Here is a 17,336-nt window from a genome sequence, read left to right as displayed (position 1 = left end):
TTCCTCTGACCAAAAAAAAAAAAAAAAAGGAATAAAAAAAGGGGGAGAAATCTGAGCTGAGGACACGCAGGGGCATTCACCGCCTCCTGTTTACCTGAACAGGGCGGCAGGTGTCACACGGAGCCCCAGAATGCAATGCGGGGGACAATGAGGCCACTATGAAAGGGTACAGTCCGAGCAACCATCCGTTGGACAGATATTGTGGGCAAACTTGCTCCCAGTGTATGCAGGGGTCTCAGATCAGAGGGACAAAAGAGTGTTTTAGGAGGACGTGTGTGAGATATTACAAGTGGAGCCCATTTAATCCTGCACAGGGTGAAAATTCACATAGAACTTTTTCCATTGATACTAGGAATACAAGGACAGAAGACACCGTAGTAGACAAAGTGTTATTTAAACTTTTTTTAATGAACAAGATCTATACATGGGTTTTATCATATCAGCTGATATGGCTGTAGATCCAGGAGGTGAACTTGGTGACCCTGGTGTAAACCCCAGGCAGGTTCAGCCTGCCACAGCCAGACCCCCAGCTCACAATCCCTATGAGGAACCAACGACCATCTTCTGAAGCTTGACAGGACAAAGGACCTCCTGAATCCCCCTGAGAAACAAACCAAGAGCTCTACATGATAAAGTTTGATGTGATGTAATAAATAAGGTGATGAAAGGACACCTCACCCTACAGGCATCCCTCTCTCCCGATGGGACGCCGGCACACAGCATGCGAGGAGAGATGAGCCCGTAGATCTTCTTGCACTCGGTCTGACTCATTATGGACACTTCTGCTTTTTGGAGCACAGAGGGCAGCACCTTATCTGAACCAAAGAGAGGGATTAGATGCATACTTTGATCCTCACTGTTAATAGGGTCACCAAATCATTTTTAAACTGACAGTTTATTTGTAAAGACAGCTTGAATTCTCATTATGGCATTATTTCTGACATCAAGATTGATATGAAGCAATATAGTCAAATGCAAACATTTAAAATGTGTTTTAGCCCAACTAGATTTAGTTAGCTAGGAGAGAGGAGTAGTTGCTTTGAAAAGAAGACGTGCTTTCACATCTAATCTATTTTGTCAATTGCCACTTCCTTTACGTGAACATTTAAAATAAAAACTAAAAGAAAAGAGGATTTAAAGTAAGAGTTTGGGTAGCCACCAGAAAAGAGGCAAATGAGAATTGGCAGCAAGCGGGTGTGTTGTTGCTGTTTTTCTAACAGTGAGAGGAAGTGTTGAAAATGGCTGGAAGGATGCCACTTCTCTGCAAGAAAAAAAAAACATCCTCGGCATATTGACAATATAGAGGAAGCATCATGATTACACAGCAGATAACCTGGATGGAGCTACTTTCTCTAATTTAACCCAATTCAGAATGTTTCTTAAGAATATGGAAAAGAAATTATTAAAGCTACAATAAATGTTACAAGGCGAACATGCTTATTATTTGGATCAGAATCTAAATGTAAATATTTTTAATTAATGGTAAGGAAACTTTTCAGGTCGGATGCACTGTGGCGCAGTTTATAGCACTGTTGCCTTGCAGCAAGAGGATTCTGGGATTGATTTCCAGCATATGGTCTTTCTGCATGGAGGTAGCATGTTCTCCCCGTATATGTGTGGGTTCTCTTCGTGTGTTTCTGTGTTGCCCTCTAACAGACTGATGACCTGTCCAAGGTGTACCCTGCCGCTCGCCCCGGAGATGCACCGGCCCCACAATAGACGGAACAAGCAGGAGAAGATGGATGGAGTTTCCAGGTCATTTTGGTGTATTTCTCAACCAATGTATTTTTGAAACAACATAAACCTTTGACTGAAAAAACATCCAACCACAATGATGCCGTGTTGTGAAAAACAAACATTCTGCCAGTCTCAATACTCTTGGCCACATCTGCACACAAAACAGTCGAACACAGAGAAGTTCAACCAGGTAAAGCAAGCAGAGAGGGAGGACAGAAGGGATTTTTCATCACATTCGAAACATTTCTCCTTCTGCAAACTGTTACTTCAGTTAGCTTTTTTTAAAACATTTTTTTTTTCACATACACAGTTATTTGAGTAAATTACATAATAAACACAAGAAATATTTCTATAATTATCATATCACAAAAGCATTTTGTGTAAAATGCTGCTCAAATGAAATTAGCTCAGATCACTATGGGTATAGTTTTGTTTTATTAAAGTAATGTTACCAACCTTCCTCAGATCGGTATCCCCACCCAGTCACCAAACAGCGGTGTGTGTCTGTGACAGTGTGGGAGGAGGGGGGGAGACACACAGGCTGAACCAGCGGCCCAAGGGAGGGAGGCCAGGGCTTCTTTAGCTGCAGAAGGGCAATGTCATAGTCGAAAGTGTATGCATTATAGTACTCATGCATCACGATCCTCTGGATCTCCGCAACATGTTTGGCACTGCCCTGTGTCAGCATGCCGAGGTGGGCTCTCCAGTAACGAGGGTCAGAGAGCCTGCAGGTGCACAAGGCAAGGGTCACTTTACAGGCTTTGATGAGTTACCTGATAAAATGTGTATGCAGAGACCCATGAGTGGACTCTGAAATATAAAAAGGTGTCATCTCTTCAGACATCAGTGGGGCTAACCTTTCTTTGCTGAAGCAGTGGGCAGCTGAGATAAGCCAATCAGAGGAGAGGACAGAGGCACCACAGTACAAACTACCAGCGAAGTGAAGGCTGACCTGCCAAGGCCACTCCCCCTCCACCGAGTTAACTCCGCCCACGATGCGATGAAGGGCCATCTGTGAGCTCACCTTTTTATTGAAGGGATGACCGCAGGCTGAGGGGAACAAACAGATGGGTTTACATTTTATTTTCCACAGGTTTATGAGTAAATGTACGTACAGTGTACGTCAGCCAATATGTGACATCATATTTTGTTGCAATGCTTTAACTTTTTGGAGCAAAATTATGAGAGCGAAAACGAATCCTTGGAAAAAATATTTGTACTGATTTGATCTTTCTGTAGTTTTTCATATTCTTTCCACATTTAGATTTCTTTTTTTTTGCACCAAATATTCCAGAACAAAGAATTGGACTGTAGATTATAAGTATACATGTTTTTTTAAATTTTCACACCCATGATTCAAAAACACATCAGCCCAGCATCCCTATGTGACACCGCCTTCATCCCTCTCAGCATTAATGTGTTCAGAATGATACACATTATTGGTTGGGTTTAGTTTGTTTCTTTGGTGTAAATTAATTTGGTCTTTTTTTCTTCATGTTTGCTTCATCACCTTCATGGCTCTGGCACATTTTTTTCACCATAGCGACAGAAATATCTTCTTCACAGCAGCAATGTGCCTCTAGGCTGCTGTTCTGATTAATTTCCCCATTTCTTGTTCTGTAAACTCTGATGGTGGGTCTTGTCTTGAATTGAGGTACACTAACCATAATACTTCTATTTTATATAATGGATATATAATATTTTAGAGCTTGGGGTATTGCTTTAGGTATATCAGTGGGATTGGACACATGAACAATCCACTGTTTTCAGAATTTTTTTATTAAAAAAATATCCTCCGTCCTTTTCATTTCCACTTTCTAATTATGAGCTACTATGTGCAGGTCTGTCACATACTGTAACATAAAACATATCTGAAATATATTAAAGTTTGTGGTTGTGTGGAGCAAAATAAGAAAATGCTTTTGCAATTTGCTATACCCATGATGCCATAAAAAAAAAAACCATTAATAAGTTTAATCCACTGCATGCATAATTATAATGATCATTCTTACCACAGTCCTCCTCATCGCTTTTGTCCCGACAGTCAGGCACATAGTCACACTTTGCATTTTTCTTCAGGATGCAGGATCCACTCCTGCACTTGTACCTGATCGCAGAGCAGCTGGTTTCTGAAATGTTACAGTCTTTAAAGTCAAAGGGCTTCAACACATATAAATGCAAGGTTGCTAACCTAAAAAAAATCCTTGGAGAATCCCCTTACCTTGAGTGCAGTTGATCTCATCTACTCCATCTTTGCAATCCAGTTCCCCATTACACACAAACAAAGGGTGTGGATGGCTATTAGGGCTGCAGGTTGCTTTGGGATTTGCTATGATGGTTAATTAGAGCAAAATCAATTGAAAAAAGAAGCGTTTTGTAGGATATTATAATGCAGTATAAAACTACTCCTTATTGGTAGAAAATGCCCATATAACTCCCTCTAACCAGTAAATGACTTACTGCAGAAGACCTCATCACTCTCATCCTGGCAGTCATCCAGGCCGTCACAAAGTCGATTCTTCTCCACACAGAGCCCTGTGTTACACAAGAACTGGTCCTCTGGACAAGCTGGAAGACACATAGGTATACGCACATATTTGGTTGAGAATTAGGAAAAGAATTAGACTTGTGCAAGGCAGTGCTTACGCTGGCTGATGTTATAGCTGCGGTAAGAAGCCTTAAAGGGCTGAGCAGAGTTACGGGAGCTGCAGCGAAACTCCATCTCTGGACTGGGATCGGGGATGCGAAACACTGTGTGGTGTCCTACGTACATGCCACAGAAGCTGTGGAAGGAGAACCAGGATTCCAGAAAACCATCAAACAAGTTTAAGATGGCCAAAAGTTCTCTGTGATGCAGCCGGGGCCTCATACATGACTTCGTTGACCCTCCACCAGCCACTATCACAGCTTTTCATGTCCTTCTGTTTCAAAACATAGTTCTGGAAATGCAATGCAACGCCTAAATTGGAGTTTGGGGTCTGCAGAAAAGGGTTAAACAATTAGTTATTTAAAAATATTAGGTATTCATGCCAATACATGAGGATATCTACCTTAAACTTCCAGCTACAGGAACACTGTGGGGGCAGCAGGCTCGGGTAGAAGGGACTGTAGATTTCACCACGGATGTCAGGTTCTAATTTGGTCTCAATGTGAGACAAACAAACTGAAAGAGACATTAGAAAGTCTATTATATAAAGCCAAAGTATTCATCTGAGACTAAAATAATCTTTTCACAAAGAAACCATTTTACAGAAATGAAGAAAAATCTAATTTCTTCATCCTTATATATGTTTTAAAAAGTTTGAGACAAATTAAAAAAATTGAAAAGAAAAAAAAATCAGTGATGATGTTATTCATGTCATCCTGCGAAGGTTTAGACAGTTAACATATCAAAAGAAGAATTTTACATCATTAATGCAAACATTTTCAGCTCATATTGTTTGAAATAATAGAAATCTGAAGCAGGCTTCCATTTCACACTAGCAGTTAGCTTTCGAGAGATTTTATGTACAAATCATGCACTCTTAGACTAATATAACATGTACTATTTTCAACTTTCAACAGAACCTCACTTTAAACATCCTGAAACATTGGCATGCACGGGAGGGTAAGCGTTTGCTAAGTGACCTCTTGGGAGCCATATACATGCTAAGTTCTCTCTCTGGAGCCAAAGACATGCTAAAGTGCCATTTTGGAAGCAAAAAAAAAGAATACTAAACTGCAAAAACAACCTAAAATGAGCAAACATTTCTCAAACTTAGTCCATTTAGCGTTAATTAGAAAGGGGAAATTAGATGATCTGCTGATTGGAATGAATATTTGTATCCTTAAAATAAGATAATTAGATATTATGCACTCAAAATGAGAGACTGCGGATGCTTATCTTATTCTTATCGTAAATTGTGTTATTCCATCTGCAAAATGATCTAGAGAGAAGGTGCTATATGTGCCCTTTTTTTTCTGCCCTTGCCCTTCAACAAGTCTGTGCTCTCCAGGGTCCTGAAATGTCCCCATAAACTCTCTGGAAAATGATTTTGTTTGCAAATTGTGCAACTTAGAAAAGCAAGCTTTCCTGTTATTTTTTAAATAACAGTGTAAGGTGACTTACTCTCCTCAGCAATGGCTTCAAAGTGTCCTTTAAAGCTCTTGTTACCACTGGTCATCCTGAACGACAGCAGCATGACGTTAGAGGTAGAGAGGATGGAGAAGGAACTGGACACCGGTTCACACAGCCTGCAGCACAAACGCATGTCTGAATATGGAAAATATAACTTTATAACTGAGGGTTTGGGTTTGCTGTCCAGCAAGAAATGGTTTAAAATAGATCATAGCCTCACAGGGAGGCCTGAGCCTGATCTTCATCTATAATGTACATCATTAATGCTCATGTATATGTGGGGGGAGTGTTGGCCTAGTGGTTAGAACAGTGCACTTGTGCTCTAAGGAGGTTCGAAGTTCCTGGATTGATCCCCACATCCTGCACTCTGGGTATATTTTACCCAGGTACATTTTTCCAATATGAGATCAATAAAGTTAAATTGTTAATATTAATCATTATAATGTCTGTGTATTGTCTTTCTGTATGTTTTTGTCTTGTTGGCTGGGCTGTACCAAAACTGAGTTTCCTTTCGGGGCTTAATAAAAGTATAATATAATTGAATTTAATTGAATCTCTAAATAACAATGAAAACCATAAAAAAAAAAATATTTTATTATAGATATGTAGAAGTAGAATATGCACATGATTTATATGATAGACCAGGAAATATGAATGGGGTGAAATGAAACTAGATAGACATCTTTATCGGTAAATATGCTAAATCATGAAAAAACAATAATATTCCCATGAACGCATGTGGCATAGAGTATTTTGATCCCTGAAAGGATGTAAGATAGTCAGAGTGGGTTTTTTGCTGTAGTCTCACCTGTGCAGAATGCGCCCCCTCATGGGCAGCAGAGCATCGTACACAGTCAGGGCGTCGTACACACAGTCAGTGGGTTCAATAAGAAACAAGGTCACGGTCAGACGGATCAGAGAGCCAGGCACTGACGTGAGCTTCACATGGCAGTTCACACCCCCCCACGATGAGTAGACATTTAAAGGGACACTGGTCCCAGGTAGGTTGGCATACAGCTTATCTACACACAGGGAGTCTGAGAGAAAACAGAAAGCATTACATGCAGAACAACTTTACTTTACATGGCTATGGTCCCTACACATGGTCAGCGAAAGAATCTGATATATCGCTGGACTCTAATGGCTAGAAGGAAGGAAGGAAGGAAGGAAGGAAGGAAGGAAGGAAGGAAGGAAGGAAGGAAGGAAGGAAGGAAGGAAGCGAGCGACAGCGAGAAAGAAAGAAATGGATAGATTGTCAGATGGATAATACTTTAACATAATCTGATGTGCGATAAAGTCTGTTGAATCCAACCCATACTATTCCAGACTGCGTAGGAACTACCTGCTGTGTTTGATGAGTAATCTGAACGCTGAACACCTGTAACAGAACAAAACAGTTCAGCAAAAGTGCAAGGCTGATTCAAACACAGACATCTATATCTACACTAAAACACACCATTGATGAGGATGGAGTCCATATCCACTGGAAGTCCTTGCAGGTAGCCCACAGACGACCTGTTCTTCAGGCTAGTGTGGATGGAGTCTCTGAGAATGGCCTCTATGCACTCCTCACATATCGCTGTGGTTTTCAGCTGGGGGACTATGAACACCATCCAGAAATGCACCAACACTCCCCCCTTATTGTTGCTACTGGGGGTGAAGACAAAGATATGAGCTGTGAACACCATTGGGACGTCTCTACAGCTTTCCGCAGTTATGACTAACAGGCACCAATACCTGAGGTCTGAAATGACAGCTTGCTTGTAGAGTCTGGCCACTGAGGATGTCCTGTACACACTGCTCACCTGAGAGACACCAACAGTTAACCGTGAGCTCACTCACCTCAACACCAACCCCTAAGAGCCCCACCGACACCTACCACATGTTGAATTTTTGTTGCCATGGATACAAACTCATGAGACTCTGCCTGGCGGTACTCAGGGATGAACTCCACATTGGCAACACGGAACATCCCGGCAAAATACGCTCCGCTGTAGCTTTCTCTGCGGACTGAAGAGATTACCGTAGATGAAGTCTAATCACTTCAGGAGACATTTAACAATATAGTACCAGAAAAAACACTTTTAAAACATCCTTGATTTCACTAGTTTTATGAAGGTCTCTACATATGTTTTTCTTAAATTAGTTCAGGAAAAAAACCTACTGTAACTTAACTATGAGTATATTTGAACATGTCCCTCTAAGTATTTCACATTTACCATATTAACCTAATTTAATTCTGTTTATTTATTAGCGCCAGTTCACAATGCATGTCATCTCGAGGCACTTTACAGAGACAGTTCAAACAGATTATACAATCAGATTGGTTAAAAGTTTTCTAAGGAAACCCAGCTGATTGCATTGACTCATAGACCCAAAGGCAATCCTTCACACTAAGCATGCATGTAGCGACAGTAGAGAGGAAAAACTCCCTTTTAACAGGAAGAAACCTTCAGCAGAACCAGGTTCAGTGTGACCGGCCATCTGCCCAGGCCAACTTGGGTTCAAGATCAAAGATCATTGTGAAAAGAACTGACGTTTTTTAAACATCTTTTCAATTTACACCAAAAATTCCCAGCTGGATTTAGAAAATGAACAAATCACTCAAGATTTATGCATCTTATGAATCCCATCACTTACAGACAAAGACCCAGAGCAGTGACCATATGATGACCACCACCACGAACACCACTGCTGAGATGATGATCGTGATGTGCGGCACATTCAGCAGGTAGGCCAACAGCCGCTTGAGCCCCTTCGGCCTCCGCCTGGTCTTCCTGTACATCCTGCGCAGCTTCCTGAGAGTGTGATCCACAGTGGCCACCTCCACAGACACATCTGCAATCTGCAGCCAGAAAAATAAGGGTCCCACTCCCATCTAATAAATCCCAAAGCACCTTTACACCAGCAATCAATTTCTGTTGACCTTTCAATAGGAACTCCATTAGGGCCAGATTTTAATTAGGAGATGCTAGATGGAGCTGAAATGATACGACATGAACATAAAAGTGTCTTTGGATAGACGTAAGTTAGGGATGAGGAAACCCTTCAGTTACTCTGATCTTCCAGTTCAGATGATCAGACTAATTTATGATCTATGCCTTATGAGGGTAAGCTTTCCCATTCAGCTGCTGTTGCTCCATCAGCAGTAATGTACTGTAAGTTGGTGTCTGCTGAAAATGATGCTAGCAAGGGGGAATAACTGAAAGCAACACAATCTCCATCAGATGTAACACTCAGCGCTCATTAAGTTACCCAATGCACATTCATTATTCATTTGGTGTCATTCCATACTGTGCAGCTGGCACATAATCCATCCAAGAGGGATGGATTCTCACAGAAGAACAACTCAAGTTATCCCAGACATTTTTCATAAAGCAAGATTAACTTTTATGGCTGTTCAAAATTCAACGGCATTAAGCCTCTGATAGTAAATCTGGTTAGAAATTCACATCATTTTATCCTGTTGCTATTTAAAAGAGGTAGTTTAAAGGGTATTTTACTTTGATAAAGTGAACTTGTATTGCTTCTGGTCAGCTAAACTGCTGCTATATAACTTTTATAAACTGAAAACCTCCCAAATTCCAAACATCTTACCCAAATATCCCTTTCAGTGTTTCCGTACTCGGCTTCATAGGTTAAAATTATTTCTGTGGTTTTTTTATGATTGCTAACTCCACTGAGACGACCAGACTTACTGTAAGAAATCTTATCGTGTAAAAATTTATGAAGTGCATAATTTCTGAAAAAGTTCCTTATCTTAGTATGGTAGGAAAAATTGCACCTATAAAATAGGAAAAACATCTGGAGTCGATCCAATGAGCAGCATTTGGCGTTTGGCAGTTGAAAGTGGTTATTGCGGGCCCAGAAAAGGAGCTCGCAACAAAACTGGAATGGAGAAGAGTTAGGAGCTGTTAAATCAACTCTGTGACAGTCAGATAGAGACAAGACAGAGAAACAATGAGCTTAATTTTTTGAACTTCTCAAAGTAATTAATTATAAAAAACGCTACAGGCAAGTGGGTGACAGAGACAACTCAGAGAACATTAAGAAAAAGTAGAAGTTGTTGATAATGTAGATAAATACCAAGTTTCGGGAATTTCCATCTTCCGAGCCCTGCTGATTAGTTATGGTTCTGCTTAATGTTGGAGCCCACTGACAGAAACAAACCAATTTGGGAAGATAGGAAGCAGGATTGAAAGCTTTCTTCTAGAACATGTTTGCACATATAAGTGGAGCTGTGGATATAAATCAGAGCACGGCAATGTCCAATCCTGGTCTCATTTGGTAAAAGAATTGCCAAAAATACATTTGTATAGAAAAAATGTTCCACAAATAAATCATTAAAAGGTCAAAATCAATATGAGGTTCATACAAACAACGATGAAAAAAATTAAACCTAAAATAGTACAGGGTTTCCGCGGGTCATTAAAAATCATTGAATTATTATTTTTTAAATTAAGGCCTGAATTGGCATTAAAATTTATTAAATGTGATTATCTTTGCATTTAAAATGCTTTATTTAAAAAAAGAAGTTTATAAAAACAATGTGGTCAGATGTATTACGATATATTTGCGCAGAATTGATTCCGGTTGATCATAAAGCCATATGTTCGGAAAAGAAGCTCAAGGGGGAGAAAAAAGCTAGAGAATGGGAAAATAAAAATTCCAACAAAAGTGCCTGGAAATCGAAAAATTCGGGACATGGCCCCAGTCTGTCAACAGTAAAGATGATGAAGCAAATTACCGTATATATATGAGAGTCATGGGTACTTCAGACATACTTTAAACTTGCTGATGGCATTAAAAAGCATTAAATTAGAGTTACTCATTCCTGTATAAACCTATAATAGTTAAACCGGAATCTTATGTCCAGTGTTTATTGATCATAGCATAGAAAATGAAAGCACAGGGATGGGATTTCCTTCCTGCAGCTGATTGGATGACACTTCTTAATGAAGAAGAATTCTGTTAAACCAAAGAGCATTTGTAGAATCTAAGACAATTAGATACCAAATCCCTGAAAAGGAAACTTATTATTCACAACAAGAAATGCTTTTCCATTTAAAAATGACTCTGTACTCTATTAAGACAACATGAAGACAAGAAAGCTTCGTGGCAGTCATTGCCATTCATTTACTTCTTCCTACTGATCACAGCTGACAGATCTGCGCTGTTGCTACCAGATTGTTCTTTAGGTCTGAATGGAAACACAAAGATAAAACTGTCTGCTACTTACGCTCGCAACATCCTGTTGGGATCCAGGATCATTGATCCCTTTTGTCTGCTCCGTATCCTTCAGCTTCGTGCCCATGGCACAGATATCCATTCAAGCCATTATTATCTCATCCTCATTGTTTTTTCCTCATTACTTTGGGGCATAACTCTACAGTGAAAAGAGCTTCAGGGAAACAGTCTGGATCTTTAGCCGACAGGTGTGTGAAACCAGATCCGAGCCGCAGAGAGGTCAATTGAACTTGGTTCCACCCTTACTCCTGGTTGGTGCAGCTAGGGTTTCATCCATCATCCTCCATCGCTATCCAACTCCACAACAATTAATATTTACCAGCCTTAAAAGTCGTACCTGAAGCAAACGGATGACACCCATAAGCATTACTTGTGTTTGTACATCAGTTTTATTTACATTATTACACAGTTTGTATGAATGTGAGCAGTTAATTTATCCTGCTGTGCTCAGAGTTGACAAACTCGACAAAAACACTAAAACCATATTATTGAACATAAAGGCAGACAAAACATCGTTGTCATAATCAGAAATAAACCTGTGAGTTGGAATGGATTAAAGGGAACAGGGTTTTTCTGAGGAAGCAGCATTTTTTAACAAAAACAAGAATAAAACGACGGTCTGAATTTTAACACTTTTTTGACGCCTCTTTGAATTTCAGGAGCTTCACAACAAAAACAAATATATTAAAAAACACACAGAGGCGCAAAAACAAGACTCGACACAAACAGGAAAAAAACAAAACATGTTCAGTGAGTTTTTGGGATGGTTCAGCGTAGAAAACAAGAAAAAAGGTCCAAGAGGCTCATTTCTTGAAGAAGGTGTTCCGGGTGATGCTGTACAGCAGGTGGTAAGGCTTTCTCCTGGGGGGCTCAGCAAGGGAAAACACCTGCTGCTGAGGCACCCTGGTGGGAATGGTGATGTGGCGCTGCTGAAGGGGAGGCAGGTTCTGGTGTGGCGGGACAGAGTCGGCATAACCAACGGCTAAAATGATAGAAATAAAGAAAACAATTAAACCGGATCTAAAACTGGGAAGTGGTTTAACAGAATAAATCATTTCCTTACTTTTGATCTTTCCATGTTTTGGTCTTCTTGCATTAATAATGGCCTGTTTTCTTTGTTCATCGCTGATGTCTATTCCTGGAAAAAAAAAAAAGATAACTTTTAGATTAAAATACCTACTGCCTCTCCCGCTGATGAAGCATGGTTACTCAGCATAGAGCCACTAACCCATCTCCTGGTCCTCCTTCACCCTCTGCCTCTCCTTGGCAAAGGCCTGTAACCACCTCTGCTTGTCCTCCACCTTCCTGCAGCAAAGTGCGCACACAAACTCCAGGGTGGAGGCGTTCCGCAGCCGCAGAGCATTTTTCAGAGTGAGGCCCAGGTCCGAGTCCCGCCCGTCAGCAATGTCCAACACTTCGATCTCATCCATATCTAGACGCCCTCGATAGTGGAGTAGGTCTCTTCGCAGGACGTCTTTTTTGCAGTAGACAAGCTGGTGGTCGAAAAGGAAGAAGCTTCGCTGCTGCAGCTTGCCCTGCCGAACGGCTCGGGTCAGCTCGCCAGAATGGATCAGCTCCGAACTGCGCTCCAGCACGTCGGGCCCCTTCAGTGTGTGCACAGAGTGGAAACATTTAAACCATGTCCAGAAGCATCCTTTACTTAAAACAAATCAAATAAGCAGCCATTCTGACCTCCCAGTGCAAAATGGCAACCTGCCAGTGAGCGATGGTGTCGATGCTCTCCAGCCGCCTCTTCCTCTCATTAATTAAACTGGCCACCTTCTTCATAGCCTCGTATGCTTCACTGACACCAGTGTGGTCCCTGAAATTAAACATTAATCAAACATTAACTCCTAATTAGAGATGTCCCGATCCAGGTTTTTGCACTTCCGATCCGATACCGATATCGTTTTTGGACTTCCGATCCGATACCGATACTGGCCGATACCAGCCTATCCGGGCATGTATTTAAGTTTAAGTTAAAGTATTTAGCCTTACTTGTAAGACTCATGTTGAAAAGGGTTTTAGTACTCTTGATAACATCTAGCCAGCTAAATTAGGTGAGATTGAATAAAACACAATGATTGGTAACAACAAACTTACCTGTTTATTAAGAGATAAACACAAACTGGACAAAATTATGAATAGCAATCTGAAATTGCACAGTGAACAGTAAAACCGTAAACAGTTAAAGGTGCAAGTATTACTGTAAGTTTGAATAAAAATGCAAAACAGGGGAACACTGGCGCAAAATAGTGGAATGGATCGTTTCAATCGGCGAAACTGGAAAATACGGACCAGATTTTTTTTTTAAAACTGGATCGGCAGTCTGGATCGGCATTTTACATGCTTTGCCGATACGCATTTTTTTGCCAATATCGGCGTCCCGATCCGATATGTGGATCGGATCGGGACAAGCCTACTCCTAATCAAATGGGGTGATGTGTGCTTAATGAAAAACCTACAAAATAATAATAAGAAATGTAACCCAGTAACTAATGATGTACTTTTTACACTAATCACTACAGTGGCCAGCAGGTGCAAATGCGCAGTAGAAAAACAAATATATGTGTGATGCAAACTCCAAAATCTGCAAACCCAAAACCAAATGCAACAGAACAAGAAGTGCTGCAATCACCCAAAAAATTAAAGCAAAATAAACTACAATTAACAAAACAAATACAACAGAAAAACACTGCAAACAAGAAATGCAATTGCTACAAAAATAGAATAAAAAAAACTAAAAACAACTAAGAAAATCCAATAAATAAATAAATGAAGATATAACAATCTGCAACTAGAGAGACAAAATGATGCCAATAGTAAAAACAGCAGCCGACTGGGGCCCCAAAATGTACATGCTCCTGGCCAACAGAAGGACTTGAAGAAAAAACAAACCATTTGGACCAAACCCTCTGAACAAACAGGAAGTTAGGCTTTAATGCAGTTTTTTTTTTTAAGGAAGTAAGCAGAGGTTTGTAATCTTTCATATAATTTTCAAACACAGTCTTACAGTATTAGAAAATACCTGCATGATTGTGAATAGCAACATGTGTATTGCTTTCTCTCCGGTCAGATAAAGTTTGTTCTTGGTTCGACTCCACCTAGTGGGCTGGAGAACTTCAGTTTTTTTATGATCGAGTTTATTGTTGTTTTTACCATTTACATCATTTTCTTTCTGTGATTAACTATTTTTTTTAGATCTATTTTGTGAATTATAGGTTTTTGCTTCCATTTCAGTGATTGCAGCATTCTTTATTAACAGTCTTTTTCTGTTGCAACTTTTTTTGTAAACAAAAACACGCTGTTGGCAGCAAGAGGAAGAAAATGAACAGGACAACAATCCTAAACATGCAACCAAACCTACAATGGTTTGGATCAGAGCATTGTTTACGAGTAAGTAAGTTTGGACCTAAATCCTTTAAAGAATTTTAATAAGACAAAAAATAAAAGTTATGCTCTCAGACAATTACGAGAAAAAATTAGCTGTATTTATAATGAAAGGAGATCCAACATGAAAAATTAAACCATTGAATTTTTGTTCCACTTTAAAATCATGTTGCTACCTTCATTTAAAAGAAAACACAATAAGTTTGTAAAAGTTTAAGGGGCATGAATAGGCCCTGTATCATAAGCCATCTTAATTGCCCTTTAGTTTGGTACCTGTGGTCTTTAGGTGTGTATTTAAGCAGCTCTCCCAGCTGAAGAGGGTATTTACAGATCTTCTGGACAGGTGTGAGCAAAAAGCCAGCGATAGAGATGTCAATCATCTGCTGGAGGAGGCGGCAGGCCTCAAAGAAATGTTTGTATTTCCCCATCTTCATAAGACGCTGCAGCTCAGCACAGGCAGCGGGATGCGTGTTGCAGTACTCAGAGTAGATTGAAAAGCCCTCACCCTTTAGAGAGGAGAACCAGTCTGTTATTACTAGAAATTATTCAGGGAGACACTCAATGGTCTCTAAAGATCAGGGTTTCACCTGCATGAGGAAACAGGAGCCTATTTCACTCAGATGTGGTTCTTCTTTGTTGTACTTCTTCTCCAGTTCTCTGAGGAACTGCCTCTGGAATTTGTAGATGTCTTCTATGTTGCTGAAGATCGTTCTCAGCTGCACCTCTGTGAACATGTCGGGGTGTTTTCGGCACTGACGGATGTAACCCTGGAAAAAAAAAAACAGTGAAGAAAAGATTCTCAAACTTTTTTTTCATTCATATAAACAAGGCAACTTTTTCGTGGCTACTTTTTCTGATTAGTTAAACAAAGATGGTAAGAATGTTAATATCAGACAAATACTGTCTGGGTAAACTGAAAATACAGTTTTCACATAATGATATAATTTGATAAAGCTAAGGATATCCAAACTGACCACATCAGAATAGAAAAATAAATTTCCCTTTTAGCAAAATCCCCTTTGGTGACTAGCACTCCATGCTAGTAAAAGCTGGCATCATATGTTTGTAACAGCTGGAAATGAGACTAAATCAGAGTTAATAAGCATGAATGGCCTGCTTAAGATCCTCCATAGTCTGGACTTAACTTTAACTAATCCTTCACTTAGTTTCCTTCTTAGATCCTAAATGAGGATTGGCCAATTAGGGTGCTTTGGTTCACCGTCCTGCTGTATAAGCCTTTAGATCACAAAACTGATAGTTACACATTTTCCACCAGTCTACAAAATATTGCTAAAGAAGATCATCAAAATGTTTTTTTGTGTAAATAGCATGGTTTAAAACCATTTACGTTTACCTGTCATATCATGCCTCTGTAAATTTTTAGTCATCTAGGTCATGGCAACCAGAAACAACTAATTCTTCTTCAATTACATCAACTCACACTACAGCAAGCTGTAGCTGGAGCACTGATATTTTTAAGCAGAATGGAGGTCCATCCTCCTAAGCCTCAACCCATCATTCTCCTTCGTTGTTGAAGTTTTTTGTTGTGTGCAGCTTAAGAGTTTGGCCATTTGAATCTGATGAAAGTATTAATGTAATGTCTTTGGAATGAGGCACAGGACCGATTTGTAGATGCTTAGAAGCAGACCATGTGGTCCTACAACTTGTTCAGTGATTGCTTTTCCATTTTAAACAAAGAGTGCTTCCTTATCCCACTTTTAAACAATCTGTCCTCTTTGTCCAAAATGTGAATATTTTGGTCATCAAATATCTGTCCTTTGCTGTTTAGATAAAAGAGTACAACTGAATCTTGTCCAGAGCTACAGGCTCTCCTGTACTGTACTGTGCTATAGCGTTTACTGGTTGGTTTCTCCAATATAGGACTCCGAACAGTCCTCCCTTAAAAAAAAAATCCATCAGTTTCTTGAAATCCTGATACAGTCCCAGTTTTGTCATCTGTGTTAGATTCTTTTGCTTTGTAGTTTGTTTGTTTTTTTGGGGGGCTCACAATCACCTGACATGTTTGTTTTCTTTTAGTTTCTCATCCTTTATTGAGGAAATATTGTAACCCAGGTTACTCAGAGTTCTGAAAACAGAAAGTTTATGTTCCAGTGGGTGATGAATTGTCCACAATGTGTAGAGGACAGTCCAGAAGGGGCAACATGTTGTTCTTGGCATCGTCTCTAGTAAATTGATATTACTTTCCACTGAGTTGATGTGGTTGGTGAATGCCTCAACTTCCTTGGTTTGGATCTTGACCTAAGTATTATCCACGTCTGAACCAGTGAGTTGGTTGTGTTCCCTTGTATGTGCCGAGTGCTCTGCTTCCCACCTCCTCCATGTTAATATTGGCAACAGTGGGTGTTACTAGGGTAGCCTATGGCACAGCAATGTTTCTGTTGGTAAAAGTTGTTACTGTATTGGAAATATGTAGTCTGAGAAACTAGTCCATGCATTTGTTATTTCAAGGCTGGACTATTGTAATTCTTTACTATCAGGAAGTCCACAAACTGTAGTTAAAAGGCTTCAGCTGATCCAAAATGCTGCAGCCAGATTTCTGATGAAAATTAAAAAGAGAGATCATATCTCTCCTATCCTCGCTTCTCTTCATCGGCTTCCTGTTAAATCCAGAATAGAATTTAAAATCCTCCTCACATGTAAAGCCTTAAATGGCCAAGCTCCATCTTATATCAGAGATATGATTGTTCCTTATGTTTTTAAAAGAGAACTTCACTCTTAATCTGCAGGTTTACTAGTGGTTCCTAGGATTTCTAAAAGTAGAATGGGAGGCAGATCTTTTAGTTATCAGGCTCCTCTCCTGTGATACCAACTACCATTTTTAGTC

The 17,336-nt window shown here is 39.9% G+C and overlaps 2 protein-coding genes across 3 annotated transcripts in view; both read right to left on the bottom strand.

Moving 5' to 3' along the window:
- Positions 1 to 387: 387 nt before the first annotated feature.
- On the bottom strand, positions 388 to 11,279 carry tmprss7 (transmembrane serine protease 7). Its single transcript, XM_038293837.1, has 18 exons — positions 11,094 to 11,279; positions 8,495 to 8,699; positions 7,734 to 7,864; positions 7,592 to 7,659; positions 7,311 to 7,504; positions 7,197 to 7,232; positions 6,663 to 6,891; positions 5,846 to 5,970; positions 4,788 to 4,900; positions 4,609 to 4,715; positions 4,384 to 4,520; positions 4,198 to 4,305; positions 3,959 to 4,066; positions 3,750 to 3,866; positions 2,595 to 2,787; positions 2,194 to 2,462; positions 679 to 815; positions 388 to 601 (listed from the first exon to the last, which is right to left on the bottom strand). The coding sequence occupies exons 1-18, from the start codon at positions 11,181 to 11,183 to the stop codon at positions 440 to 442; spliced, it is 2,529 nt and encodes an 842-aa protein (XP_038149765.1). The 5' UTR covers positions 11,184 to 11,279; the 3' UTR covers positions 388 to 439.
- Positions 11,280 to 11,471: 192 nt separating this feature from the next.
- The window catches only part of spata13 (spermatogenesis associated 13), a 36,878-nt gene continuing 31,013 nt past the window's right edge, over positions 11,472 to 17,336 (bottom strand). For both annotated transcript variants that reach the window (XM_038293709.1, XM_038293710.1), the window contains 6 exons: positions 15,079 to 15,258; positions 14,765 to 14,997; positions 12,794 to 12,923; positions 12,330 to 12,705; positions 12,165 to 12,239; positions 11,472 to 12,083 (listed from right to left, as the gene is read on the bottom strand). In XM_038293709.1, the coding sequence (XP_038149637.1) occupies positions 11,905 to 12,083; positions 12,165 to 12,239; positions 12,330 to 12,705; positions 12,794 to 12,923; positions 14,765 to 14,997; positions 15,079 to 15,258 (1,173 nt within the window). In that variant the 3' untranslated portion in view covers positions 11,472 to 11,904. The remainder of the gene's footprint in view (positions 12,084 to 12,164; positions 12,240 to 12,329; positions 12,706 to 12,793; positions 12,924 to 14,764; positions 14,998 to 15,078; positions 15,259 to 17,336) is intronic.

The sequence above is a fragment of the Cyprinodon tularosa genome, unplaced genomic scaffold (assembly GCF_016077235.1).
Source record: "Cyprinodon tularosa strain WSP-4 unplaced genomic scaffold, ASM1607723v1 ctg33, whole genome shotgun sequence".
Lineage (NCBI taxonomy): Eukaryota > Metazoa > Chordata > Actinopteri > Cyprinodontiformes > Cyprinodontidae > Cyprinodon > Cyprinodon tularosa.
The sequence above is the reverse complement of the archived record's forward strand: the minus strand, read 5'-3'. Positions and strand labels throughout refer to the sequence as shown.

What these genes read in the sequence shown, in the direction of transcription:
- tmprss7 (XM_038293837.1), bottom strand. Translation starts at nt 11,183, where the DNA reads ATGGATATCTGTGCCATGGGCACGAAGCTGAAGGATACGGAGCAGACA. An exon ending in CAGCTATAACATCAGCCAGC is followed by an intron (nt 4,306 to 4,383) that starts GTAAGCACTGCC and finishes TGTGTCTTCCAG; the next exon opens with CTTGTCCAGAGGACCAGTTC. An exon ending in TGAGATCAACTGCACTCAAG is followed by an intron (nt 3,867 to 3,958) that starts GTAAGGGGATTC and finishes GTAACATTTCAG; the next exon opens with AAACCAGCTGCTCTGCGATC.